General features: G+C 45.6%; 1 protein-coding gene across 1 annotated transcript in view; it reads left to right on the top strand.

Moving 5' to 3' along the window:
- Iqck (IQ motif containing K) overlaps positions 1–27,582 on the top strand; it is a 116,289-nt gene that overhangs the window by 70,053 nt on the left and 18,654 nt on the right. The window contains exon 8 of the mRNA XM_021166501.3: positions 15,390–15,501. Coding sequence (XP_021022160.1) covers positions 15,390–15,501 — 112 coding nt within the window. The remainder of the gene's footprint in view (positions 1–15,389; positions 15,502–27,582) is intronic.

Below are 27,582 nucleotides of genomic sequence, written 5' to 3'. Positions count from 1 at the left end.
CCACTCCAGACCTCTTGAATCCAAAGTGACCTCTGTGGTTTTCTGTTACATAATTATTGTTATGTATATAACGGCTGTCTCCATGACATTTTAATACATGTTTATAAAGTATTTTGCTCCCACTCATGACCCATCACACTCTTGTCCCCTCCCACCTGATTCCTCTTCTTGTCCCACCTCTGCCCCTTAGACTTTCCCCTCCCCACCCCCCTCATGTGATCCTGTGAGTTCCATAAGGGCTGCTTACAGGAGCATAGACACCTTACCTACCAGTGGCCACACTGCTGAAGAAAATGTTTCTCCCTCCCCAGTAACCACTGACTGCTTATAGATCTTTTAGGGAGCCCCTCCCCCGAGCTCTGTAGTTTTATTTTTTGAGACTGTGCTCAGTATGTGGTCAAAGCTGGCCTTGAACTTGCAGACCTCCTTTCCATGCCTCCCCAAGCATCGGGATTAGAGGACAACATTATCATTCCCAGCACAAAGAAAATCTGCTTCTTAACGCAGAAGGAACAGCTTGGGTACAGAGGTTTGCTTCTTGGCTTGCCAGCCTTGTCACTATTTTAATTATTTGGTTTCCCTTTCCACTCCTGAAAAACAGGACCGACAATTGTGCTCCTGCCACCCCCCCACTTTGCATCCCCATCTCTCACCCCAGTCCTCTCCTGTTAGCTGTGAGGGTGTAGCGCTGTTGAAAGTGCATTTACCCCTATAAGAATATATTCCCGCTTGTTTGTTTCTTGGTGGTAGTCCTTAAGTTCTTGGTTTCTGTTCTTTGTTTTTTTGTTGGATTTTTTTTTCCTGCCTGAGAAACCCTGTTATTTTTCAAAACATTCTTTTGATCAGGCTAGAAACTTCTGCCTGTGCCCAGCAGGACTCTGGTGCCCCAGAAAGAAGGCACCCAGTTGCCGTGGTCCCCATTCAGGCCTCCTTCTTGGGGCAATGTCTGGCCACTCAGCAGGCTGAAATAGGCCACAGCACTATAAATAGGGGCCTTGGGCTGCTCTGGGATCAGGTCTCAGGCTAGGCTCTCCCTCCCCCTTCCCTCACCAGTTTCTTCAGTTATTTAAATAAAACTACAGGTACATTTTCATGTATAAGTACCCCAAAGCTTGTCATCTTGGCAAGCTGTAAGCAACTCCTTTCTGTCTTGTTTGCCTAGTAGGACATACTCCAGTATGAGATGAATCCCAGATGACCCAGGATTTGCATACCAGCCAATGTGGTGGGTTGGCCTTGCCATCAGTGCAGTGGGCTGGTGTTCCATCAGTGGAGTGGGTTGGTAATACCATCAGTGCAGTGGGCTGGCGTTGCCATCAGTGGAGTAGGTTGGCATAAACCTAATGCCATTCTATCTCCTTTGCCCCATAGCCTTGAATTGGCAATGAACTTCCTCAACCCTCACTTTCCTCATCTACGAACTGTGTCTAGCAATAATACTGAATCCAGTTCCTAGGTTTGAAGTGGGGAATAAACAAGAGAAATCAGAGGAGGACTGGCCAGATCATCTACAGGGCAGGGTGTAACATGAAGACACCTCTTGTTTAATATTATCAGGGATTTCTTCAAGGGCTCTGGGTGTAGCCCAGTTGGTAGAGTGCTTGCTTCCCATGCATGATGCCCCAGCTTCAATAGCCAGAATGACCTCAAACAAGGACATGGTGGCATGGATCTGCAACCCCAACATTTGGGAGATGGAGGCTGCAGGATCATAAATTTAAGTCCACTCTTGGCTTCATAGTGAGTTCAAGGCCAGCCTAGGCTACATGAGAATATATCTCAAAATTATTCTAACTTTTTAGCTATTGGTGGCAGTGCTAAGCCTAAATTTCAACTCTCAAGAGTCTGAGGCAGGAGTATCAGGAGATAGACTCTAGCCTGGGCTACTACAGAATAAGAACCTCTCTCAAGACAAACAAGCTAACAATAAAGACCTTTCAGCTTTCAGACATGCAGACATGCCTAGCTTATGGCTGAAGGGCCGTGTGTACCAAGAGAGCTGTGAATACAGCCTGAGGGCCGTGTGTACCCAGAGAGCTGTGAATACAGCCTGAGGGCCGTGTGTACCCAGAGAGCTGTAAATACAGCCTGAGGGCTGTGTGTACCCAGAGAGCTGTGAATACAGCCTGAGGGCCGTGTGTACCCAGAGAGCTGTGAATGCAGGACCATCACATTTATAAACCTCAGTGTCACTTTCTGATGTCAAAAAGTTGAAAAGCCCTATATGGAGACGGCGGAAGATAAACTAGTGGGGTCTTGTACTGGGTCTGACTGGGAAGCTTGACAGGCAGAGAGCAGAGGTGAGATGGCTGCCATCCTGCTTGGCACCCCAGTAGCTGCCCTTCTCCACTCCTCTGGAGCACTTGCCTGTAAAGGTTAAAAAGTGCACGGGTCACTTTCACTGCTGTGGTTGAGTCTCTTTGGTGATAGCAACCCATGAGAATACTTGGTGGTTTAAATTTGTAGACTTGGCCTAGGGAGATGACTCAGTGAGTAAGAGCATCCTTCTAAAAGGTCCAGGAGAGAATCAGCTGCACAGAATTGCCCTCTGACCTCCACAGTGCACTGCAGCGCATGCATATGCACACGCTGTACTGTAACAACAAGAAAACAATAGTAATGTTAAAGAAGAAATCCATAGTGCTTGACTGTTTCTCAGGAGTCTGTGTATGAGCTGGGTGGCTACTGTGCTGGCTCCCTGTGTGCCCAGATTAGCAGGTGACTAGGTACAGAGGGGAGGGCCAAGCTGCTCTTTTTCACATGTCTGGCAGGTGGCACTGGTGGTTGGCATTTTTTTCCATGTGGCTTTTCAACATGGTGTAGTCGAAAGAAGAGCCTCCTTAAATGTAGAAATACCATGAGGAGGCAAATCTAGAAGCTTAGCCAAGGATAGCCTCTGAACTTGCTACGTAGCCAAGGATGGGTTTAAACTTCTTGACCTTCCTGTCTCTACCTTCTGAGTTTGGATTACAGTATGGCAACACTCCTGGCTTATTCGGAGCTGGGGATCAAACCCAGGAATGCAGCACTTTATTTGTGCTAATCAGGCATTCTACCAGCTGAGCTGCAGCTCCAGCTCTGCATCCATCAGTTAAACTTTGAGTGACAGTGGGTTTTTCTAGACAAGGATGCGAGTGACTCACCAAGGGCACAGTGTGGTGGTCCCCACCCCGTCCCCAGAGCCTCACACATGCGGGGCAAGTGGTCTCTCCCAAGCTCTAGCCCTGGCTCTTGATATTTACTTACTTATTTGGAGACAGCTCAGGCTGTCCTCAAACCTACAACCCTCTGCCTCAGCTTCCCGAGTGCTTGTGTTATATACACCCACATCACTGCACCCGGTTCTCTGTCTTTAACCTGCATCAGGGCCCTTCCCCCAGAGTTGGGAGGGCTGAGTGGGTCCTGGGAACTTGCATTTCAAACAGGTTCTTGGGCACTAGGAGTGCTGGCAGCCTGGGGTTCTCTTTGAGAACCCTGACAGAGGAATCTCTGGCTTTCAAACCTGACCATACATTAGAACAACCCTGAAGCTGCTGCTTCAGTCAGGAATAGAATGGCAACACCGGAGCAGGTTTTCATAGTTGCCTGGGGTTCAAATTCTGGGCTATAATACATACCAATTTTGGGGCACTATTTGCTTGACTGAGGCTCAATTTCCTCTTTGAAAAGGGTGGAAATACTGCCCACCTCATAGATTTCTTCTGAGAATTAATAGTGTGCATATAGCTCCTAAAAGAGTGCTCACAGGTCTTGTGTTAGCAAATGTCAGCTAAGTGCGGACGGGAGGGAAGGGCTCAGAACATGCAGGCTGACAGGGTCCTTGGCAGAGCACACGGTGACGTAATTTACCCTGTAACTCACTGAGAGGTTCATCAAATACCTTAAATGCCTACACAATCAGATTCATTCCTAATCTGGACTCTCAGTTATCAGGAGAAGCAGGATGAACTCCATCTGAACTGTCATCACTGAAATGTGGGGGAAATTCCATTTCTTTCATGTATGTGCTGTGACCTGCCCCCACCCTGGGGTGCGGGGGGGGGGGGGAGATGACTTCCGTACAAAACTAGGTGTGGCTTCCTGGGAGAAGGCCTTCTCAGATCCGGGCATTGCAGAGACTACCTCAGGAAAGGCAGCTGGTGCTGGTGACTCACCCAGATCCTGCTTTCCTGACCACGGGCTAACAGCCCTAGAGTGTTCCCTTGACTCACACTGGAAGACTTTGCAGTAATCAGCATGGCGTTTGTGTAGGAACTGAAACAGCCAAGCGGTACAGATGTCCTCCGCAGGGCTTGGAGCAGTAGGCTCATTCCTATCATTCTCTCTCGGGGAAGCAGGGTGGCCCAGGCTTCAGCTCCCTGGAATCACTTGGAGTCCTGCGGGTCTTGTTCTACCTCACTGGCGTGCATTAGAACTCCGGGAGGTGTGGGGGGGGATCTATTTCAACAGAACCCCCGTGACATCAGTGTCATTTGTTGAGCTTAAACTTTGAGAGACAGTGAGTTTTTCTAGACAGGCATTTATGTGACTCACCAAGGACACAGTGTCAGATGAATAGTGTGAGAGAGCTGGAAGGGGCAGCAGGAGAAGCTGGGGGCTGGAGCTGTAATGCCCACACAGGGGTCAAGGCAGAGGTTGGCAAACCATACCTGAAGGACAGTATCCAGCCACTGTCCATTCCTTGGGTTCTATTCTTTATTAAATATTTTTCGTAGCATTTGAGATTGGACCTATGGCCACATACATGTGAAACAAGTCTCCACCCTTGAGCAACAGCTCCAGGACTCCTTTTACCTTCTTATTTTGTGTCAACATCTCACTAAGTTGTCCACACTGGCCTTGAACTTGTGACCCTCCTGCTTTAGTTTAGTCGTTGGAATTATAGGCCTGTCCCATTCAACCTGGCTACAAAAGTTCTTTTTCCTTTTTTTTTTCATGTGTGTATGTGTGCATCTCTCCCTCCCCTCCCTCTCCCTTTCTCCCTCCCCCTTTCCCTTCCCCTCCCCCACCTCTCTCTCTCTCTCTCTCTCTCTCTCTCTGTTCCAAATAAAATTTTACTGGAACATAGCCACACCTATTTAGCATATTGTCTGCAGCTGCTTTTGTGTTCTATGGCAGCATGGTATTGGTTTGAAAGAGACTCCATGGCCCACAAAAGCAACAATATTTACTATCTTGTTTATCCCAATCAAAAAAGTTTGCTAGTTATAGACATGACCTCAGATGTGGACAAGCTTGGAGCTGGAACTAAGACATAAAAAGTCATAAACTCCTAATTTTAAAACTGAACCTCCAAAGAAGAGGGAGTCAGCAACCAGCACCAAGCAGAGCATTCGGGCCCTCAAGCATAGCAATTTGAGTTTGTGAAGTAAGTGTGTTTACAGTGATTATATAGATTTACTAGGACAAAATATAGACCACGCTGGAAGAACAAGACAGTATGAAAAACAGGGGAAATTTAGATTTGAAAAAGAACTAAGTGTGCTGATCGTAGAGGAAAGTACTCACGTGAATGGACAAGGACGACTCTGGCGGGATGCTTGCCTGGCCTGCTTGAGGCCAGAGGTCCAACCCCAGCACTGCACACACAAGGGAGAAAAAAATATTTAAAAGAAAAATGCATTGACACAAAAGCCAGAACACAAACAGGCAGTGCCCCTTGAGTTTCAGTGAACATCAGCAGTAACAGGGAGTCTGTTAAAGCCCGGCTTCCTGGACCCACCCTCTGCTGTGTGCTGACTTCACAGGCTTGGCTGGGTATGGATGGTGGTTGCTGATCCGTGGATCACATCTCTGATGTGTGCTAACCAACAGATAGACACAGCTGAAGGAGAAGTTAGTGAGAATCAGGTCTGTGAGAGAGGGTGAAGCTGAGGACTAGGAGGAGGAAGAGCCGCTGAGGAACGCCGAGATGAGATGGCCAGGTGTCAGTGTCCTAGGGATTGCACCGTGGCAGTGGAAGGAATAGCGGAGAAGCCAGATTTGTAAAGGGCACTGAAAGATGAACCCCGAGTGAGCTGGATAAAGGCACGGCCATCCAAACGTTCCACAGCAAAGCCATGGACACACAATCCTCAAAGCTGCCCTGCAGCACATTCCCTACAAAGAAAAAGCCAGAGAGCAATTATAGACTTCTCATCAGCCATAGTAAATGCCCTAGACAGTGAGTGTAGTGTCTGCTGATCAAGGGGAAAACCAACACGGAACCTAGAATTACATGCCCACTCACCCATCACTCAAGAGCTATAAATACTCCTTTCCCAAACGCCCCCCCTGAAAGAAATCCTGGGAGATGCATTTAAACAGAGGGAAATGAACCCACAGGGAAGGAGGCGCAGGAAAACCATGTAGACCGAGCTGTAAGGTATAAGGGCCCGAGAAAGAGCAGCACGCCAAAATGTCAGGTGGTGCCAGGAAAGGCAGGAGCAAGGACACTAGAATTAAAGCCATTGCAAGTCCTGGTTCATGAGGGAGGAGACTTTTATGATACAATTTACTTTTAATTAATTTGTTTCACTACAGCAACTTTAAAAGTGATTTTATTTATTATTTTATACATATGAATGCTCTATTTGTATATAGAGCCTGCAGACCAAAAGAGGGCATCAGATTCTATTATAGATGGTCGTGACCTACCATGTGGTTGCTGGGAGTTGAACTCAGGACCTCTGCAAGAGCAGTCAGTGCTCTTAACAATTGAGCCATCTCTCCAACCCCCAGTAAGACAGTTTTTCAAGGCTGGATGCAGTGGTGCATGCCTTTAATCCCAGATCTTGAGAGAGGAGACAGGTGGGTCTATGTGAGTTCAAGACTAGCCTGGTGTACATAGTAAGTTAAATCCCTGTCTCAGTGGAGCGGGGGGTGGGGGAGGCTTTATTATTGTTGTTCAGATTAGACTATGTAACTCAGGCTGGCATCTTCACATTTAGGATTCTCCTGCCTCGGCTTCCCAAATGCTGGGACTGCAGGCATATGCCACCACACTGGGCATATAGCAGCATGATGTTACACACATGCAATCCCATGTGTGGAAGACTCGGACTGAGGTGGGAGAATAGAGTGTGAGGCCAGTGTGGGCTGCATAGTGAGACCCTGTGACAAAATAGCAATGACAACAACAAAAACCCAAATGGAACCCTAACAAACCAATAAAATAAAGAATAGAATGTAAACTAAGTGAATGGAAAGAAACAACTGGAGAACAGAAACCAGATGCTTCAGAAACCAGGAAAGAAGAGGTATATGTAAGAGCATGAAGAATACAAATAAAACCAGGCAAGAGAACTGTAACAAAAGTACACGGAATGGCTCGTCCCATGGTTTCCAGACTGGGTCACAAAAGGATAGCCTCAATGCCAGAGGTTCAGAAGATACAAAATGACCCACTCAAAGAGGGAAGCAAAGAGTTGAGAAGTGATACCATATAATCACTAGTCCATAAAAGGCGGCCTTTCTGGTATCCAGGACCCAAGCCATGCTCCTTCCTCACTGGTGCCCAGACAGGTACTCAGCAGACAGCCTTCAGCAAGACTCTGGGGCATATCAATTATGGTCAGTTAGTGCCAAGGAACAGAGATGCAGGAGGCCCTGGGGCATGGCTGTGACCCAGCAAGCAAAGCATCCTCTACCCTCCGGAGAGTGCGTCCTTTACTGTGCCAGCTCTGGGAGCCTCTGCTTCGCTTCCCCAGCCTCTTCTCCTCCCCGCTTGTGCCCCTTGGGAGTCACTAACATCCCCAAAGTCCTTCCCACCTCTCATGGAAGGAACCTCCTTCCCTGTAGAGAGCAGCAGGGTGGCATCTCTGGGCCACCAGGTGCTTCACTTTGCTGTGTGTGACAAAAATCCTCACATCTTCTCTGTCACTATGTGTGTGACATAGTGGTAGCATGGTTGCCTGCAGCATCCATCCTATGTTGTGTATAGATAACTAGTCCAAGAAACAAAATCCAGCAGAGTGGACAGATACAGGTCCTCACGAGGCCCCAGCCTTGGATGTAGTGACTGGTTCTAACTTCACTCCCACATAGTCTGGGTTCTCAGTGAATCAAGTGGTTCGCTTCAGCAAAAAGGAAAAAACAAAATTTTTTTTTAAAAAAAGGTGACCAACCACTTTAAACACATGGAGATAAAGATGACCTTAGCAATAAAGGAATAAGTGCTATTTTCTACTCATTATATTTTTTTGTGCATGTACATGTATGTGTAGTGTGTGTATGAATGTGTGTGTATACATGTACATGTGCGTGCATGTGTACATGTGTATGTATGTGTGCATGTAGAGGCCAGAGGTCAGTATTGAGCCTTTTCCTCCATTGCTGTACACCTTATTTCATCATACAACTTTTATTAAAATGAAAGATCATTGTGCCTAATACTGTTGAGTTATTAAACACATTCAATACACACATGTCAAGAATCAGCTAGAATCTTCTCTATCCTATAGAAAAGTGCCAGGCCTTGACTCAAACAACCATTTTTTTTTTTTTTTTTTTTTTTGGTTTTTCGAGACAGGGTTTCTCTGTGTAGTCCTGGCTGTCCTGGGACTCACTTTGTAGACCAGGCTGGCCTTGAACTCAGAAATCTGCCTGCCTCTGCCTCCCGAGTACTGGGATCAAAGGCGTGTGCCACCACGCCCGGCTAACCATCTTATTTTTTTAAGACAGAGTCTCCCACTGAGCCTGGAGTTCCGCAAGGGGAGGCATCTCTCTCCAGCACCACTGCCTTCCAGTGCTGGGTGCAGCCATGTGTCACTGTGCCTGATTTTACATGGGGCTGGGAGTCTACATGCAGGTCCTCATCCTTACACTCTTGCTACTTGACCCAGTGAGCCATATCTCCCTGCTCCCTCATTAGAGTTTTAAAGTGCCATTCACACCCACTGGCTAAGCTGATGGTTCACAGATGTGCCAGCACCCATTGCTGACACTGCTGCTCCAGAGCAGGGTTCAGTCTATGGCGTAGGTGAATGTCAGTGACCACTAAACACTAGTGACATCTACAACAGGGAGCCAGCTTTGCTCTGCTCTGATTTGGTTTTGCCAGAGATCTGAAAAGACCTCTCCAAACTTCCTACAAAGAGAAAATGGAACTTGCTAGTTATGAGCTTTGGGACTTTTATTAGACAGCGGGAAGGAGTTTTGCAAACATCTGCCTACCCACCCCTCTCTCCTACATGTGCAAACTGACCTTTCTTGAATGTAAAGTCCACTCAAATAATCATTAGGATGTCAGGCCATGGCAAACACGTCACAAGAACCTTCTGGGAGACATCACATGCCAAATCCAGGGTTGGCACTTGTGCGTGTCACCGAAGGACCAGTCCATTGCCTTACTTCTCCAGCATCCTTCCAGTAACTATAATGGATTAAGCACTTTCCTTCAAGGCAATTAGGGAAGCTCTAGGGAATAAGCCAGGGCAGCTGTTGCTATGTGATTGTCTGTTTTGCCAAGAAGTAAGGCAAACAAGTGAGCTCAGAGCACTTGGGCAGTAGAGATTGTGAAGGTGACTGCAGTCCCAGCAGCCACTGCTTTCCTCCCCCACCCCACCCAACCCCAGAACCTCTGCACTATCTGGCCAGAGCCCAGCGTTGTGAAATTACAGAATCACGTATGTGCTCAGTGCTTGCTAAACTCCTGGGAGGAGACCACACTTCTGAGTCATTGGCTCCTCTGCCTCTTGGTTTTGAGCAGCCAAGGCAATTGGAGGATTCCCCATGGCAGATGACTCCACTTTTTTTCTTTGCTAGTTAATTTCAAGAAAGAGTAACACAAAGATAACTTACGTAGACAGGGTTTTGTTAGCATTTTAGGTGTTGGTTTTGTGCCAACTCCATTTTACAGATTAGGAAACTGAGGCTCTGAGGGCACAAGCAACTTACTCAAGGTTGTGCAGAGCTGAGATTCAGTCTCAGAATGTCGGTTTGCGGTTTTCTTTCTTTCCTCTCCCCTCCCCTCTGCTTCCCATTGTTTATATATATGTGACACGTGTGTCCATGTGGTAGAGGAAGGGAATGAATGCACTTGTCACAGTGTTCATGTGGTGGTCAGACGACAAACTCCTGTGCCACCCCTCGCCTTCCTCTCTGTTTGAAACAGAACTCTTTGTCATTTGTGGCTGTATGCACGAGGGTTTGGTATGCTAACTTCCAAGGACCCTGATGGAGCTGCCCCCTATCTATAGCTGGGCGTTACCATGCCAAATCTTAACTGGGTTCTGAAGATTTAAACTCAAGTCTTCATGTTTGCATGGCAAGAGCTTTACCCACAGAGCCAGCTCCACAGCCCAGAGCTGGCTTTCTAAACTAATACAGGTTTTCTAAGTTGCCTTTCATCAGAATCTTCCATATTGGAAGAATTAGATAGTTTCAGGTGCATTATATAAAAATAAATAAATAAAAAATAATAAAAAAGACAGCCAGACTTGGCATGTATGCTCAACGGTTGAGCTCTTGCCTGGCACATGAAAAGCCCTGGTTTGATCCCTAATAAGGCAAAATAAGTAACTATGAATAAATCACAACAAATAAAAACTGATGCCTGGCCAGGCATGGTGGTACATGCCTTTAGTCCCAGCACTCAGGAGGCAGAGACAGGCGGATTTTTATGAGTTAGAGGCCAGCCTGGTCTACAGATTGAGTTCCAGGATGGCCAGGGTTTGTTAAGAACCTGTGTCTCGAAAAATCCAAAATTAATTAATAAAAAAATAAGAATTGACACTGGAATCAAGAAACTTCTGTTTTATTTGCGAACCAAACTCAAGTCCACAACTGGTCATATTCCTGTGCACACTGGAAAAACAAACTGGCTCCCCTTGGTAACTTCAAAAACAAAGTGGTGGGAAGCTGGGGGGCGGGGGTTGGAGGGAAGGGAAACTGCTGGGTGTTAACACCATGCTGTGCTCTGGTATTTGCTGATGGGCACAACTCCTGCCATCTGAAGCGCTTTCCTAACTGTGACAATAGTCAGTGGGATTAGCCTAGTTCAATGGGTGCCTGTCCTCCCCAGCTCACAAAGGCTTTCTCTAGTGCTCCAGGATCACCTGGCAACGAGAGCCTCACCAACAAGGCTGCTACTGCAGCAACAGCATTCTGCCAAGGTCAGTGGTGCCCAGCAAAAAGAAGAAAGTCAAAGAAAAAGGCTACTGGCCCAACAGAGGAGCCCACACTGTACTCTCTGCAGAGCCCTGTGGCTAACAGGTGTTTTTGTTTGTGATATAGGTCACAGTCAAACAACTATAGGGAAGTGGGTATTTAAGCAAAACTGTGGGGTGGCAGGTCCTCACAGAACTCTATTCACAATAGTAAAAGGTGGCAATAACTCCAATGTCCATGCAGAGGCAAATGGATAATACAGTGGGATGCTAAGTAGCAAGGAATTGCAGTAAATCATAAAGCCTTGCATGAGTGAAAGGATCCAGACACTAAGAGCCCATGGGCAAACGGTTACATTTATGTGAAATCTCCCGAATATGGAAATCCACAGACAACTCTGGAGGCAAAGGCAGATTAGTGGACAGGGTGGGGTGAAGCGAGAATCGGGAGGTCCTGATGAATGGCTACAGCATTTCCTTTAGAGCTGATAAGAGTGTTCTTGGACTGGATGAGTGGACGTGGTTGCACAATGTTCTGAATATATTAGCACCACAGAAGTGTACTTTACATGGTTAAAATGCACTGTTTATGTTGTGTGGATTTTACCACAATTAAGTAGAAAGACAGCCATCAGGACTACTGGTAACTCACAGACGTTCCCAAGACAGACAATGGCAACACACTTCCAAGAGATAACAGGTGGGCCTTGCGCTGAGAGTGGAAGCAGAAAATGGGAAAGAGTGGCTCTAAGCAGGGAGGGATCTGAAGGCCAAACCTGCCTCAGCCCAGTCCTTTCAGGAACTGTTTGTGCCCTGGGGGAGGCAGATGTGTGGGCAGCCTTATTAGTCTCAAGATCCAATTGTAGCTTGATAAAGCAGATGAACCCCTACCTAGATGGCTTCCACAGGAAGGCTCTGTCTCTAGGGCTAGGGGCAGCTCCCATTCGGACCAGCTGTGCTGTCCCCCGATCTCTTCCGAGCTGCCTTCACTTGTTTCCTGTATGCACCCAAGGTCCCCCTGCAGCTTCTAATTGCCCCGCTTCTGCCTCATCTTATCTGTTTCTGTCCAGTGGACCAGCAAGTCAAGGTTATGGGTTCTAAAAGATGAGAAAAACAAGCAGACTGCACCTTGGGCACCTGGGAGCCCAGGAAAGATAAATATAGTAGCCTCTATCTGGGAGACCACTGGCCTTGGCATCTAGTGTGTGCCTCCCCCAGATCCACATACTAATCCCAACACAAGGAACTCTTCCCGGAGTATAAAGCTTTGCCTTCATTTTAATGAGTGAAGCTGATCATGAAAAGGAACCCACAAAGTGGTCATCCTTAATAATAGTTAATCCTAAGCACTGTGTAAATGTTCCCATGGCAACCTCCTTGGCTATTGTGGTGGTTCCTCACCTGTAGGTCTTCAGCCACTTTAACTTCTCTTTCAAAATAAACTTGAAATCAGTTAACCACTTAGGCTTGGAGTCAGCTTATTGCCAAAAAGTCTCTCCAGCAAGAGGGAAATGGAAAGGTGTCTGGGGATGGAGAAGGGGGTAAAGGCTGTGCTCAAGAGTCTGCTTGGTTTTTAATGGTTGAATAGTATTCTATTGTATAGATATATCACATTTTTCTCAATCTATGCTTCAGTTGAGGGACATCTAGGTTGTTTCTAGTTTCTGGCTATTATGAATAAAGCTGCTATGAACACAGTTGAGTAAGTACCCCTGTGGCATGGTGGGGCATCTTTTGGGTGTACATCCAGGAGGTTGTATAGCTGGGTATTGAGGTAGAACTCTTCCCAGTTTTCAGAGAAACTGACAAATTTATTTCCAAAGTGGTTGTACAAGTTTGCACTCCACTAGCAATGGAAGAATGTTCCTGTTTTACCACATCCTTGCCAGCATCTGCTGTCATTTGAGTTTTCTATCTTAGCCATTCTGACAGGTGTAAGACGAAATTTCAGGGTCCTTTTGATTTGCATTTCCATGATGACTAAGGACTTTGAACATTTCTTAAAGCGTTTCTCTGACACTGAAGGTTACTCTCTTTTAGAATTCTGCTTAGCTGTACCCCATTTTTTATTGGGTGGTTTGGGTTGTTGGTGTCTAACTTCCTGCGTACTTTATAAATTTTGGTTATTAGCCCTCTGTTAGATATAGGGTTGGTAAAGACCCTTTCCCAATCTGTAGGCTACACTTTTGTCCGATTGATGGTGTCCTTTGCCTGACAGAAGAAGCTTTTCAGTTTCATGCGGTTCCACTTATCAACTGTTGATTTTAGAGCCTGAGCCATCGGTGTTCTGGAAGCTGTCTTCTTACTGATGAGTTCAAGGCTGTTCCCCACTCTCTATGTTATGAGATTTAGTGTATCTAGTTGTACGTTGAGGTACTTTGATCTTCTTGGTATGCTGGTTGTACTTTGATCCACTTGGACTTGAATTTTGTACAGGGTGATAAATATGGATCTATTTGCATTCTTCTACATGCAGACACCCAGTTAGATCAGCACCATTTGTTGAAGATGCTTTCTTTTTTCTTTATATCTTTTTTGTATGGTTTTGTCTTCTTTGTCAAAAATCAAGTGTCCATAGGTATGTGAGTTTGTTTCAGGGTCTTTGATTCAATGCCATTGATCAACCTGCCTGTTCCTGTACCAACACCTAGTAGTTATGCTTGCACACAGGAGCCCAGCATGGCTGTCCTTTGAGAGGTTCCACCCAGCAGCACTCCACAGCCGAACATTAGATGGAGCTTGGGGACTCTTATGGAAAAGTTGGGGGAAGAATTGAGGGCCCTGAAGTGGATAGGAACTCTACAGGAAGACCAACAGAGTCAACTAATCTAGACCCTTGCGGGCTCTCAGAGACTGAACCACCAAAGAAAGAGTATACATTGACTGGATGGAACTAGTCTTTCCCGAACATATGTAGCAGACATGCAGCTCAGACTTCATGTGGGTCCTGAACAACTTAGAGCCAGGGCTAAAGCTGTTGCCTGTCTGTGGAATCCTTTCTCCTAACTCAGCTGTCCTGTCTGACCTCACTGGGAGAAGAAGCACCTAGCCCTGCAGAGACTTGATGTGCCAGGGTTGGGGGGGGGGATACCCAGGGGAACCTCCATTCTCTTAGAGGAGAGGGAGGGGAGCAGGTGAGGGAGGAACTATTGGAGGGGGAACAGCAATCAGGATATAAAGTGAATAAGTAATTTACATGACATAATAAAATAATAAAGATGTTTGAAAAAGAGTCAACTTTGTCATACAGCACTATATCCCTCCTGCACACTTCTGCACAGCACCCATCCCTGAAATACTATCTGCTCTCTTTTCAGCTTAGTTCTCTCATCTTTAGAATGGGTCTAATCATTCCTATCTCAATAGAATGAGTAACAGGGTCTCTTAGATCCCACACTGGACTCTGGACTCAACTTCTCAGTGTAGTTGGAAGGTGACTTTGAATTTCTGATCCTCCTTGCCTCTACCTCCTGCGTGCCAGGATTCCAGAAATCTGCCACCACATCTCGTAAATCAGGTATGGGGTGGAGCCAGGGCTTTGCTGGTTACTGCTCAATAGTAGATAGGGCACTTGCGTAGATGTAGATGTAGGTGTAGGTGTAGGTGTAGGTGTAGATGTAAATATAGCAGATATAGAAGGAAAAAAAATACTCAGTTGAGGGCTATAAAACGGAGCTGGGAGAGAGTCTTGCTCTATAACTCATTCTGGTCTTGAAGTCACAATCTTCCCTGCCTCAGCCTCCCAAAGTACTGGGATTGTAGATGTATACTGCCAAGTCTACCTATCATACATAATTTTGATATTAATTACATGTTGAAATGATAAGATTTCAGATATTAATGAGTGAATATAATTAATGGATATTAATGGTGTTAATTAATTATTTAGGTCAAATAAAATATATTATCTAAAGCCTCATCTGCGTCTTTTTTTTCCAAATGAGATGGAGAAAATTTTAAATTAGATGGTATATTTTTTATGGGACAGCACAAATCTAGAAAATTCTCAACATAGCATTAGTATGGCAAGTCCTCACGATCATTTATTCTCCAGTACGAAATGAGCAGTTTGGAGTGTAGATAATTTAGGTAAGAACAGTGTTTTCTGAGACTCAAAAATAAATCGAAACAGGGATGGGGTGTAGCTCAGTGGTAGAGCACTGGCCCAGTGCTGCAAGAAAGAATTTTACAAGCTTACAGTACATCCAGTTGATTGAGAAGGCTTTCCCACGCAGACTTGTAAAGGGGCGCTTGGACGAGCGAGCGGGGAAAGGGGACCAGCTGAGCTCTGTGCTTTTCCAGGTTCGCTGTGACCCTGAGATTCAGGAGCTGCGGCAGTGGCAGAAGAAGCTGCGCGAGGACAAGCACATCCGCCAGCGGGTGAAGATCTTCTGGGCCAAGCAGGAGCAGAAAAGTGAGTGGCGGGCTCCACGGCCCACGCTGGGTGGGAGTGAGTGGCGGGCTCCACAGCCCGCACTGGGTAGGAAAAAGCCTATCCTTCGCCTGGGCTCACAAAGGATGCTCTCAGAGGTTCGCAGAACTCATCTGTGTGTGGTGCGCACACGTGCGTGCATGCGTGTGCATGCGTGTGTGAGTGTGTGTGTGTATGTGTGTGTGTTTGTGTGCGTGCGTGCCTCTGAGTGTGAGTGAGTGTGGGTACATGTGTGTGTATGTGAATGTACGTGCACACACGTGTGCCTGAGTGTTCTGCTTGGCAACAGGAGTTAACAGGATGTAAGTCACATGGCATTTCTCTCCCTTGTGGACAACTTTTGTGTCACCTTGTATCTGAGGGCTTTTATTTTCTAGCTATGAGAGTCCAAGAACAAGCTGTGATTTGGGGAACTATGTTAATGACAACACACTCTCCCCAACTCCTTGTGTGTTTCTGAATGTCGGTAGGTTCAATTCCACCTTCCTTTTTGTCATGAGCAGTTTTGTGTGTCAGTTTGGTTGGGCTGGGGAATACTCAGATAGCTGATGAATGCGTTAGCTGGGAGGGTGTTTCTGGAAGTTAGATGTGAGTGTGAACTGGTGGGCTGAACACACGGATGGCCTCTCCACTGGTGAGGGCCTAAAGAGGATAAACAGTGAGGAAGGTTGGATTAACTGTCTATTTACACAGAACACCGGGATCCCCTTGCCTTGGGGCTCCTGGCCTTCAGGCCTCAGGTATGAGTTTGCAAGCTCTCAAACGTCTGATTTACCTCACCACATGTGTGGGCATGTTACTACACATGCCTATACCCGCCCCCTTCACTCCTCCCCTGCTTGCAGATGGCAGATGGTGGGGCATCTGTGAGCCTGTATTTTTGTATTACTAAATCCCCTTGTTTATCTATGTGTATATTTTTGTACTGGAAAAAGAACATAGCAGAATGAATATCAGCATATCAATCATGGTAGGATTTCTGGTTTCCTTCCCTTTTTTGGCATTTGTTTTTCTGTCTTTCCTACTGTGGATATATGGTAAATTAAAGTTTAAAAGTAAAAGAGAGTTAGGGGGAGGTGCTAGAGAGTTGGTCCCATCAGTGAAGTGCCTACCACATGCACATGGGACCTGAGTGGGATCCCCAGCACCCCAGTAGAAAGCTAGGAGCAACAGGGTAAGGCAAGTCCAGTGCTGCCAGGTGGGACAGCAGGCTGTCTGCTGCTTGCTGTTGGGACAGTTCAGCCTAATTGGTGAACTGCGGGGTCAGTGAGAGACTCTGTCTCAATATGGTAAATAAGTGGTTGAGGGAGGTACCCAGTGTTTACATCTAGCCTCCACATGCAAGAGAACATGTGTACATACCCATGGGAACACATATAACATACACACACACACACAAAAGAAATAAAGAAGGAAGGAAGAGAGGGAGGAGAGTGGAGGGGAGGGAGGGAGGAAGAGATGCAGCTTCAGTAATTACCCCATCTCCTGTTGGGCTGGCTCAGCCCTGGCCTTTCTTTAGTACAACTGCCATTTCAGTTTGGTTCAGAACTGGGACGCAGTCAGGACTGTAATCAGTTTAAAGGTCACAGGAAGCACAGTGCACCTATTTATTGCTGCTCCGTATTCTCCGGAGTTGATCGCTGCTCTTTGATTGATGGGCTTGGCTTGCAGTGGAGCAGGAAGAATAGAGTGGACTGAGTGCAGACTAGACTCTGCTGCCCGAGTCGCCCGCTGTGTGCCCTTGTCACCTGGCTAGGAGGGGCTCCAGGAGGCTCACCTAGGGCAAGGCAGGGTCTTCAGTAAATATCCTGATATGCTGCAGTGCTCAACTGCGTTGTATGCTGAGACCCTGAAATGGCCCTTGACAAAAATTAGAATACACCAAAGTCCATGGCCAGTTAGAAGGCAAGACAGTAGCAATGGCAGAGCTGCCCAGGACTCTAGCTACCACCTCCATCCATGAGGCTGTTGACTTTCCTGGGCCTCAGTTTTCCCATTCAGCATGAGACCAGTGACATACAGCTGTTAAAGGGTCTAGGCACGTAGTTCCCATGAGTGTTTCACACCGTCTCAATAGTATTATCGAGATAGCTGTGTGCTTTTGAGTGACTTGGTGTTTGTTTCCTTTGACTGACAGACCTTAAACTCTGTGCATTCCAGGTGGAGCTGTTGTTATCTTCTCCACTGTGTTGCTCGAAGTATCACAGAGATCAGGGGTCTACACGTATGTATTTGAGGCATGAAGCTCTTGGGTCTCACTTCACAGTACAAGACATAGAGGCCAGAAAGATCTAAGGACTTTGCCATGGGGTCAGTGAGATGGCTGTGCTGGTCAAGGACTTGCCAAACAGGCAAGAGGATCTGGGTTTGCTCCCCAGTGCTCACATAAAAGTTGGGGGAGATGGCACATACATGAAATCCCAGCTCTGCAGAGGCAGAGGCAGGAGAAGCCCTGGGGCTTACTGGCCATCTCTTCTTTACCATCAGTGAGTTGGAAGTTCAGTGAGAAACCTTAAGGTGGAAACTGATTGAGAAAGACACCTAGTGTCAGCCTCTGGCCCTCACATGTATGAACACACATGTGTGTGTCCACTCTCCACATGTGTGAACAGTTGTGAGCTTGAGGCCCCCATCAGTCTTCATTTTCTCGTGTTCTGCTGCTTTCTTAGGGATTGATGCACAGACAAGCTCCCTGCCCTGTTTTCTTTTGTGAGGCTGTAGCTAGAATGCAGAGTCGCACATCCTAGGCAGGTGGACTCCCCCACTGAGCTGGAGCCAGCTCTATGAGCTGCTCTCCTGGATTTTCTTTTCAGACTCAAACTTCCCAGACATTGTCTTCAACATGACAGACGGCATATCTAGTTTCCTATTATCAGGCCATCAGAATTCTCAATGTCTGGGTTTGTGTCCATAGAGGAATCTGGGTTGGGACTGAATGAAGAGGAGCAGCCTGCAGCCTGGTATTCCCTGAGTTACCCAGAGCTTCGTTCCCTTCAGCAGTCACCAAGAAAATTATTTTATGGAGGATCAGAAAACAAGGTTTCACCAGCCAAGGTGACACAGTTGTTATGCCTCAAATACCTCCTGTGTGGCATCTTTTGTTAAGCACAAGTAAGTTGTCCTTTAAATTTGCAAAACAAACAAACAAAAAGTAGAGTCATGGCAGGTAACAAAAGTTTTGAGCTTCATTTAAAAGTTCCCATCTGTGTAGAGAACCCTCTAGCAAATATTACTCTAAGGTGTTCTCATCTGACCATGTTGTGTTCTGGTATTTACACTATGTATTCTTGGAGCAGCCTCTTGCAGACAGCAAGTCTCAGGGAGGAATGCCAGCTGTTCTGGTCACCTGCAGTTGGGTCTCAGGTTACAGAGGCAGAGGCTACTGTCCCAAACAGCATTCTCTCCACGGACAGAAACAGCATGAAGTTTTCCACTCATTCACCAGCAGGACAGGTGCACAGATTATTTTTAAATGTGTGTCTTCAGAATTTCAGCCAAAGCAGTCCAAAGATACCTTGAGACTCAGTCAAAAATCTCATCCCAAATAATCGCATGGTTTTAGTTGTGTTTTGTCAGTGATTGGTATCATGTGTTCTTTGAATGTGAGTATCCATCACCAAACCCAATGGGATCATATTGTGATGAGTACAAGGTCAAAATAAGCACAGACAAGAAATCAAAGGGTAGAGAAAGATTTTTTTCCTGCAGCAGGTATGGGGGACACAGGAGTCACTTCCAGAGGAGTGCTGTCTTTGACTGAAGCATGGGACTTTTATTCAGAAAGCCTATGTGGCTGCCTATGGAAAAGCACCTTAGAGGCAAGTGCATTCCTGAGCGTCTCTGTTAGGCAATTTGGGAAGGGACGAAGGTTATTTAGGGCGTCCTTAGCTTAAGTGCATGAGTTCAAATTTTAAGATTAAAGATACAGACACCTCTAAGCATGCTCAAAATAATGAGGATGATAGGCAGCTCCCTCTGAACATGCTCAGCTTTAAAAGTGGTGTGTGTGTGTGTGTATGTGTGTGTATGTGTGTATGTATGTATGTGTGTGTGTGTATGTATGTGTGTGTGTATGTGTGTGTGTGTATGTATGTGTGTATGTATGTATGTATGTGTGTATGTATGTATGTATGTATGTATGTATGTGTGTTTGTGTATGTATGTGTGTGTGTATGTGTATGTATGTTTGTGTTGTGTGTTTACAGATGCATGAGTGTGTGCATGTGGATGAAGGCCATAGGACAGACTCAGCTGTCATCAGCTGCTGTCCATCTTACATTGCTTATGGATCTGGTTTAGTTTTGAGATGGGGGTCTCTTATTTCCTCAAACTGGCCCAGCAGGCTAGACTGTCTAGCCAGGGACCCTCAGGGAACCCCAGGCATCTGCCTGTCTCTGTCTTTGTGTTTGTGTTTGTGTTTGTGTTTGTCTCTGTCTCTGTCTCTGTCTCTGTCTCTGTCTCTCTCTCTCTCTCTCTCTTTCTCTCTCTGTCTTGGTCTTTCATTGCTGAGTTACAGCCATGGCTTTTTAAATGTGGGTTCTAGGGGACCAAGCTCAGATCTTCATGCTTGTGTAGCAAGCACTTTTCCAACCAAGCTATCTCCCCACTCCCTAAGAAGCTTTATATAAAGCAGTGGTTCTCCACCTTCCTAACGCTGTGAGCCTTTAACACAGTTCCTCATGTTGGAATTGTAGGCTCCCAACCATAAAATTATTTTGTTGCTACTTTATAACCATAATTTTGCTACTGTTATGAATCATAATACAAATATCTTATATGCAGGATATCTGATATGCGACCCCCAAAGGGGTTGAGACCCACAGGTCGAGAAAGGCTAATCTAAAGAAGAAGGAAAGAAAGAACAGTTTGAGGTGTGTTGATACAGATGTTTGTTCCTAAATATTGGTCTCACCTTAAAGGCTGCTGGCCATGTTTTATTTGAAAATTTAAGAGGGGGCAGACAAAAAACAAAACAAAAATAATAGCAATTGTTCCCATAAGACCAGAATCTATTGTGCATGTGACACACACACTTTTCTCATAAAGTATATGTATTTTTATATATGAATAAATAATCTTTAAGTAACTTTACCACTTTATATTTAGAAGCAAAGGTGTGGGGGGTACAATCTGTCAAAGGAAGTGCTTTACATCTTGTTTCTAAGTGCTCATTCCATACTCTGGTGACTTGTAGTAGTTACAAAAATACACTGTAACTTTAGGCACAGGTGACAATTGACTTAAGAAAAAAATAGGGTAGTGGGAATAAAAGCCACTGCATTTATTTGGCAAAATACTACAAGAACTGTAGGTGAAGCTATATTTAAAATATCTAACTGATGAAAATTGCATGCATTGGTATATATTCAAAGTTCCCACCTGATGCTTTGATTAATATAAAGACATTGTGTGCTGGGTTTAGAGGTGGATGCCTTTAATCCTAGCACTTGGGAGGCAGAGGCTGGTGGATCTCTGTAAGTTCAAGGCTAGCCTAGTTTGTGCATAGAGAGTTCCAGGACAGCCAAGACTAGGTAGAGAGACCCTGTCAGAAAAAGAAAAGAAAGAAAGAAAGAAAGAAAGAAAGAAAGAAAGAAAGAAAGAAAGAAAGAAAGAAATGCTGTGTGATGTTTACCATAATCAACAGAGCTAACAGTGTCATCTGTGGCTGCCATTTATGTGTGGTGAGGACACTTAAAATGTGCATTTTTGTCAAGTTTCAGTGGGCAGTGGTGAACTATAGTCAGGAGCTTCACTCCAGATCCCCAGAGCTTAGCCACTGTGCAACAGAAGGGGTGTGCTCTCCTCTTCAGCCTGGAGGTTTCTTAGAGACAAGAGGAAGAAGTACTTGTCACATAACTTCCAGTCCAAAAGAAACAAAGCCTTCCCATCCTACATTATGCAATGTCAGTTACGATTTCCCTATGTTCCCACAGTAAATAGAAACCTAGCTCTGAGCTTCCTAGAAGCCACAGCAAGAAAGGAAACAGGGCTACTGTGTCCTCACAATTAAACACATTTCTTGGAACTACACCTTCTTGAAGCCAAGATTGGATCTCACTGATAGAAAGAGCTATGTGGCATCCAGTGAGCACTGTCTTTTCAGAAACTACAATTCTACCCCCCAGTTAGAGCAGCTCTTCCTCCTAGAGGGAAAGGGCAACAGCCTGGGGCAAGGCATGGGAGCCAGGACATTTCCTTTCACAGTATGACAAGTCCTGCAGATAAGCTTTCCTTGTGGTTTCAGAAATGTTCTTGGGCTGGAGATATGGCCCAATAGTATTTGCATAGCTTATGAAAGGACCTGGACTAATCCCCACCACAGGCAGGCATGCACATGCACACACACACACACACACATACACACACACACACACACACACACACACACACACACATGCACATACACACACATGCATGCACAGGAGCACACACAGACATATGCACACATATATACATACATGCACACATACAGACATGCACACACATGCTTACACACATATGCATTTACACTGGGAGTACACATGCATACATGCAGGAACACACACACACACATGCATGCACAGGAGCACACACAGACATATGCACACACATATACATACATGCACACACATACACACATACAGACATGCACACACATGCTTACACACATATGCATTTACACTGGGAGTATACATGCATACATGCAGGAGCATACACACACACACACATACACACACACAGAAACATGTGAATTATCATTCACAGTGTTGTATAGATTTATAGTCAGTGCCATCTGCCCACTGTGGGACTTTGAGTGGGTGATGTCATGTTTGTGCTTCATTTCTCCTACTTGTAAAATAAGAATGATCATGCCTCAGTTGTAATTCTAAATGAGGTCACTGTTTTCACAATGCTATAGCTTTTTAATAAGAAATATATCTGTAAATCTACAGGCTGTCATTTCAATTTAATCTTATACATTTCATCTCTCTCATCTTCTCAAATGTTGAGTTGTTCTTCATTTTAATTCACAAAAGAAATAAGAATTTGATTCAGAGACATCTAATGATGTCATGTCTTCCTTCCGTCGATTTTATTTTTAAGACTCACCAGTGTGTGGGGATGTTAGGATGACATCACCTTTCACATATAGATTCTTTTCCTTTAAATTTTGCAGGAATCTGCCTGGCAGGGACATGCCTTCTCTTGTAATGCTTGCAGGCCCACACTGTTCTGTTGGTATCAAAGTTCAGTCAGAGATGATTTCTTTTTTTAATGGGTTAGCCTTAAAGTTTAATATCCTAAATTTGTTTATGCAAATGAACCTCATTTGAGGCTTCACTCCGCCCCTGCCTTATTTAGCATTCTGTTCTATACTTAGGAATGCGGAAGGCTCTTGTAAGATCTACAAACCTGGGGTAGGCCCATGATGGTTGATAAAAAGTGGTGATTTGATAGAGTTTAGAATCACCATGGAAACAAACTCTGGGCATTCAGAGAGGGAGTTTTGGAGGGGACCCATCCTTATCTGGGGGTAGTGCCATCGCATGGGCTGGGTCTTGGAGTGAATAAAGGAGCAGCAGAAGTTGAGCACCAGCCTTGGTTCTCTCTGCTTCAGGAGTCTCAGGCTTTTGCCCTGACTTCCCACCATGCTGGACTGTAGCTGTGAGCCAGAAGAAGCACCCCCTCCTTAAGATGCTTTTGTCTTGTGACAGAAATGGGAACAGAAACTAATATAACCAGATGGACTAGGTCTTCCATCTCCCAGCTGGTAACCTGGAGCAACTGTCTTAACCTTCCTGTGACTCCATTTCTGTAGCAAAGAAATGGCAATGGTAATAGTAAGAGCCACCCTCACCCTAGAGGGGCTGCCTGGCCATTAATCCAGAACAATATGTAGCTAATATTAAGTGGGACTGTTATATTGTTAAACTGTGATTCCAGCATCTGAAAACAGTGTGTTGTTATTAATTATAATTTATTATTATTATAATTAATTATAATTAATTGGCATTGAGTTTCTCCCAGAACCAGAGTTCTGCCTCTTACTGTCAGTGGAGACACAAGCAAATGATTCTTACACCTGAGACTCAGTTTCCCCAATGAAGCATGCAGGCAATTAGGACTGGTCACAGAAGTCTCTTGTGATGATCAGATACAATAGTGATAACATGTATGGTGTTGGACAGATGGCTGGCATAGAGAAGTTTGTAGATAATTGGCATCATTTTAGTCAGCTAAACATTGTGTTTGTTTTTATAGTTGATGTTTTATGTTTTGTTTTGTTTTTTGTTTTTGTTTTGTTTTTCATTTTGGTTTTGCCTGTGTGTGTGTTTTTTTTTTTTTAAAACAAGATCTTATGTAACCCAGACTGGCCTCAAATTCAGTGTAGCTGAGGGTGACCTTGAACTCTAGAGCCTTCTGCCTCCACCTTCCCAAAATACAGTTTTGATTCTAGGTAATTTACCTACAGCTGTGGTTCTAGTGCCACAAATGAAAATCTCCCGGGGAAGATTTGTAAGGCTGTGTTTGGCTAGCAGCCAGAGAATGTGATGATGTGGGTTTATTCTTAGTGGAGAATGTGTTGTGGCCATGTCGGCAAAGCCCGAATACTATGGATTAGCTACGGAATCCCGGTAATCGCTGTGGATCTGAGACCTTCTTCTCACTGATGCCATGTCATGGATTAAAAATGTAAAAGGTCTGAGCTCCAGGTCCAACTCTGCACTGTACCAGGTAACAGGCTCTTGGGTGAGGCAGGGAATGTTCGTACCAACAAAATAGAGGATGCCCTGCATGCTTGCTTCCATATGTCCATGGCCACAGCTCTAAAGCTTACAAAACATTGCTCTTGAGTATGTGACTCCTGTCTCGGAGTTGAAGAGTATCAGATGCTGAAGTTGGCTAAGTTGGGAAGACTACAGTGCCTTTTCTGTATCCATATCTGGGTGTGTCACACCCAGATGTGACTCCTCCTAAAAGCAAGCTAGTGTTAGCGGAAGAGAAGAATGAAATCACACACAGCCCACAGGATGGCACACCAAGACCCTTAGCTCTTATACACTAGATGTCTGTGAAGGCCTCTGCTCCCATAAATGCTGGAATTTCTTTTCTTCTCCTTCCCTTCTCTTCCTTTCCTTTCCTTCCTTCCTTTCATCTTCTTGTTTGTTTTTACAAACTCTGTGTGTGTGTGTGTGTGTGTGTGTGTGTGTGTGCGCGCGCGCGTGCGTGCATGCACGTGTAGCTCTGGCTGTCCTGGAACTAGCTCTTTAGACCAGGCTGACCTTGAACTCCCAGAGATTCACCTGCCTCTGCCTTCCCAATACTGAGATTAAAGGCACATGCCCCAACCACCAGGGAACGCACCAGGCACTTTCCACGTGGTGTTTCCATGCTTCATGGGGCAGGGAACTGTGTATCAGAGGTTAAATCATTTGCCCTGGGTCACAGTTGTGAAAGTAGCTGAGCTGAAGATGAAGAAGGACTTTCTATAGAGGCAGGTCAATCTAGGAGACTCACAGCTTTTCTTCCCAGCAGACCTTCCTCCCAAGGAAAGGGGGCCTTGAGGGAGGGGACGGACTGGATGCTCTTTCAAAATACACCTGTCAGAATCAGTGACAGCAGCACTGAGAAGAAGCCAAAGCAGAAGAACCTCAAAAACATTCCACTTACAAGAGCTGGGCACAGGAGGCCCCTGTTGCATATGGTGTGGCTGTGGAATGCCTGGAGCAGGCAGAACATGGAAGGCCAAAGGCTTTAGGGTTAGGAGGGACAGGAGGACTGGAGGCCCTTTCCTTCTCTTGTTGCTATTATATAAAAGCTCTTATAGCCCAGGAGCTTGACATATAGCTAAGGATCCCCCTACCCCCACCAAAGTATTGGAGCTATGGTCCTGCACCAGCACACCTGGGTTTTCTTTTCTTTTCTTTTTTTTCTTTTCCTTTTCCTTTCCCTCATCCTCCCTCCCTTCATTTTATCCTTCCTTTCTCTGACAGGGTTTGATATGTAGCCCAGACTGGCCTTAAACTCTCATTCCTCCTGTTTCAGCCTTCCAAGTTCAGGGATTACAGTCATGCAGCACTATGCTTGGCCGAGGTTTGTCTCCAAGGAACAGAATGTTGGAATATTAATAGTGTGCATGATTGTACGGTTCTGTGAATTGGCTAAAGCCATTGAGTTGGCTGCTTTAGGTCTATGAGTTGTATGGTATGTAAATTCATCTCAGTAAAACTGCTGCAGTAAAGTAGAAATGAGGGGCTTGTGCAGCAGGCAGGACCACTCGGGACTAGCTCTTGCCATGCATAGCTGTGCATAGTCATGCAGAGCCATGTAGAGCCACTCATACACCTGCTTCCACACCACCATCAGTCCCCGTTTCCTGCCTCCACTTGGAAAGCCCTCCCTGGCTACCCTGGCTTCTGCATCCACCTGTTTATCCTGTTCCCATAATATTTGTTCTTCTGAAGTGGAAACTTAAGGCTTCTTTGGAAAGTCGGTTGATGGTGTTTTGCTGGGGCAAACACATGAAGGAACATTTCCTGAAGCAGACATAAAGTGAAAAGATGTTTTGTAAAGCAAGCACATGAAGGGACACGTGATGAAGGATTCTTTGCTAATGACACACATGTATTGGTCGGCCTTATATTGCATAGCTGAGCTCCTTTTGTTGGGACTCCATAGAGAGAAATGCTCCAAAAAACTTCTGGTGGTGTGCCTCAGCTTCTTGCCACTTCCTAGGACTCAGGCTGATTGGCAGAGTGATGTCAGCTGACAGATGCATGTGCCAAGGCAAGACCCATGGAGGACATGTGATGTTTGGAGGGAGTAAAATGGCTCCTCAGTGGTGGAGCCTGAGCTTGGCTTGCTGGTACAGCTAGCGGTGCAATGCTCGTGGGCCTTGAGTCTTTGCTGATCTTCACTTCCCTGAGAGAGGCACAGCCGAGAACTGTGTTCCTCCTGCTGACTCCAGCTGAGACGGAGGCCTGGCTGCCTGCTAGGTAGTGCCATCACTGCTGATTCGTGTTTGCTATGACTTTACCGAACTGGACTGATGGTGTATCTGTGACGTTTTTGCAAGTGGATGGAGCTGCTGCTGCTAACCTGTGAACTGAGCTGCTGATTTCCACACAACACAGACAAGAGCTGCTCCAAAGAACCTTTCTAAACAGGTCCACTTCCCCCTACCCTTTTTTTCCCACTACCTCTGGTGGGTAGTGGGCTAAAAGGGAGATTAAATCATTTAAGAACCATCATTAAAAATAGATTTTGAAAAAAATAAGGTTATGTTCTACAGCATGGCTCAAAAAGCCACCCCCACTTGTCTTACGACATGCCTCTTGGAGTTGGAACTGTTTCTTCTTCATAGCACAGGACATAAAGAAATATGTGGCTGCACTTGACCTTGGCCACAGTGCATGGTGTGGGAAATGACCCTGGCTGGCCAGGCCCTGTTCCCCAGCTTTGGATCAAGCATCTGCTAGGTTTTAGATGGTGCTGCGTTCATTCCTTTGTAAACTCCCTCTTGCTGTGGGATGAATTTAACTTGGCCATTGGTAGTAGTTTTAATCTGTCCAGTCCCTGGAGTCATTTCTACTTTGCTACAGCAATTTTACTGAAATGGAACTCACATGTCACACAACTCATTTAACCCCCTTTTTATTTGTTTTGTGTGTTGTTCCTAGGGCCCCACTAGACAGCAAGGATGAGCTGGTTTTTGCTCCTTTCTTCTCCATTCCCACCTTCTCCCCTCCCATCTCCTTCCCCTCCCATGGCTGATTGAAGCACTCTTCCACTGTGCTGTATCCTCATCCCCACCCCCTCTCTATTTCTTTTTCTTCTATTATTTGAAAGTTCCTTCCTATATATAATGTGGAGTGCCCCCCATGCACATACACTATGTTTGGACCCATCAACCCCCAGCAAGGTGTTCATTCCTGTTTTAGTTTTCTACAGTGCAGTTCCAGCTATTGATCTCTCCTTTGACGACCCACAGTCTCTATAGTGGTAACAAGGGTCCCAGTCACTGAGTGCTTGTCCTGAAGCAAGCACACCACTTGCAGCACTTCCGCCTCCTCATCTTCACAC

The sequence above is a fragment of the Mus caroli genome, unplaced genomic scaffold, assembly GCF_978045245.1.
Source record: "Mus caroli unplaced genomic scaffold, Mus_caroli_1 scaffold_8, whole genome shotgun sequence".
NCBI lineage: Eukaryota > Metazoa > Chordata > Mammalia > Rodentia > Muridae > Mus > Mus caroli.
The sequence above is the reverse complement of the archived record's forward strand: the minus strand, read 5'-3'. Positions and strand labels throughout refer to the sequence as shown.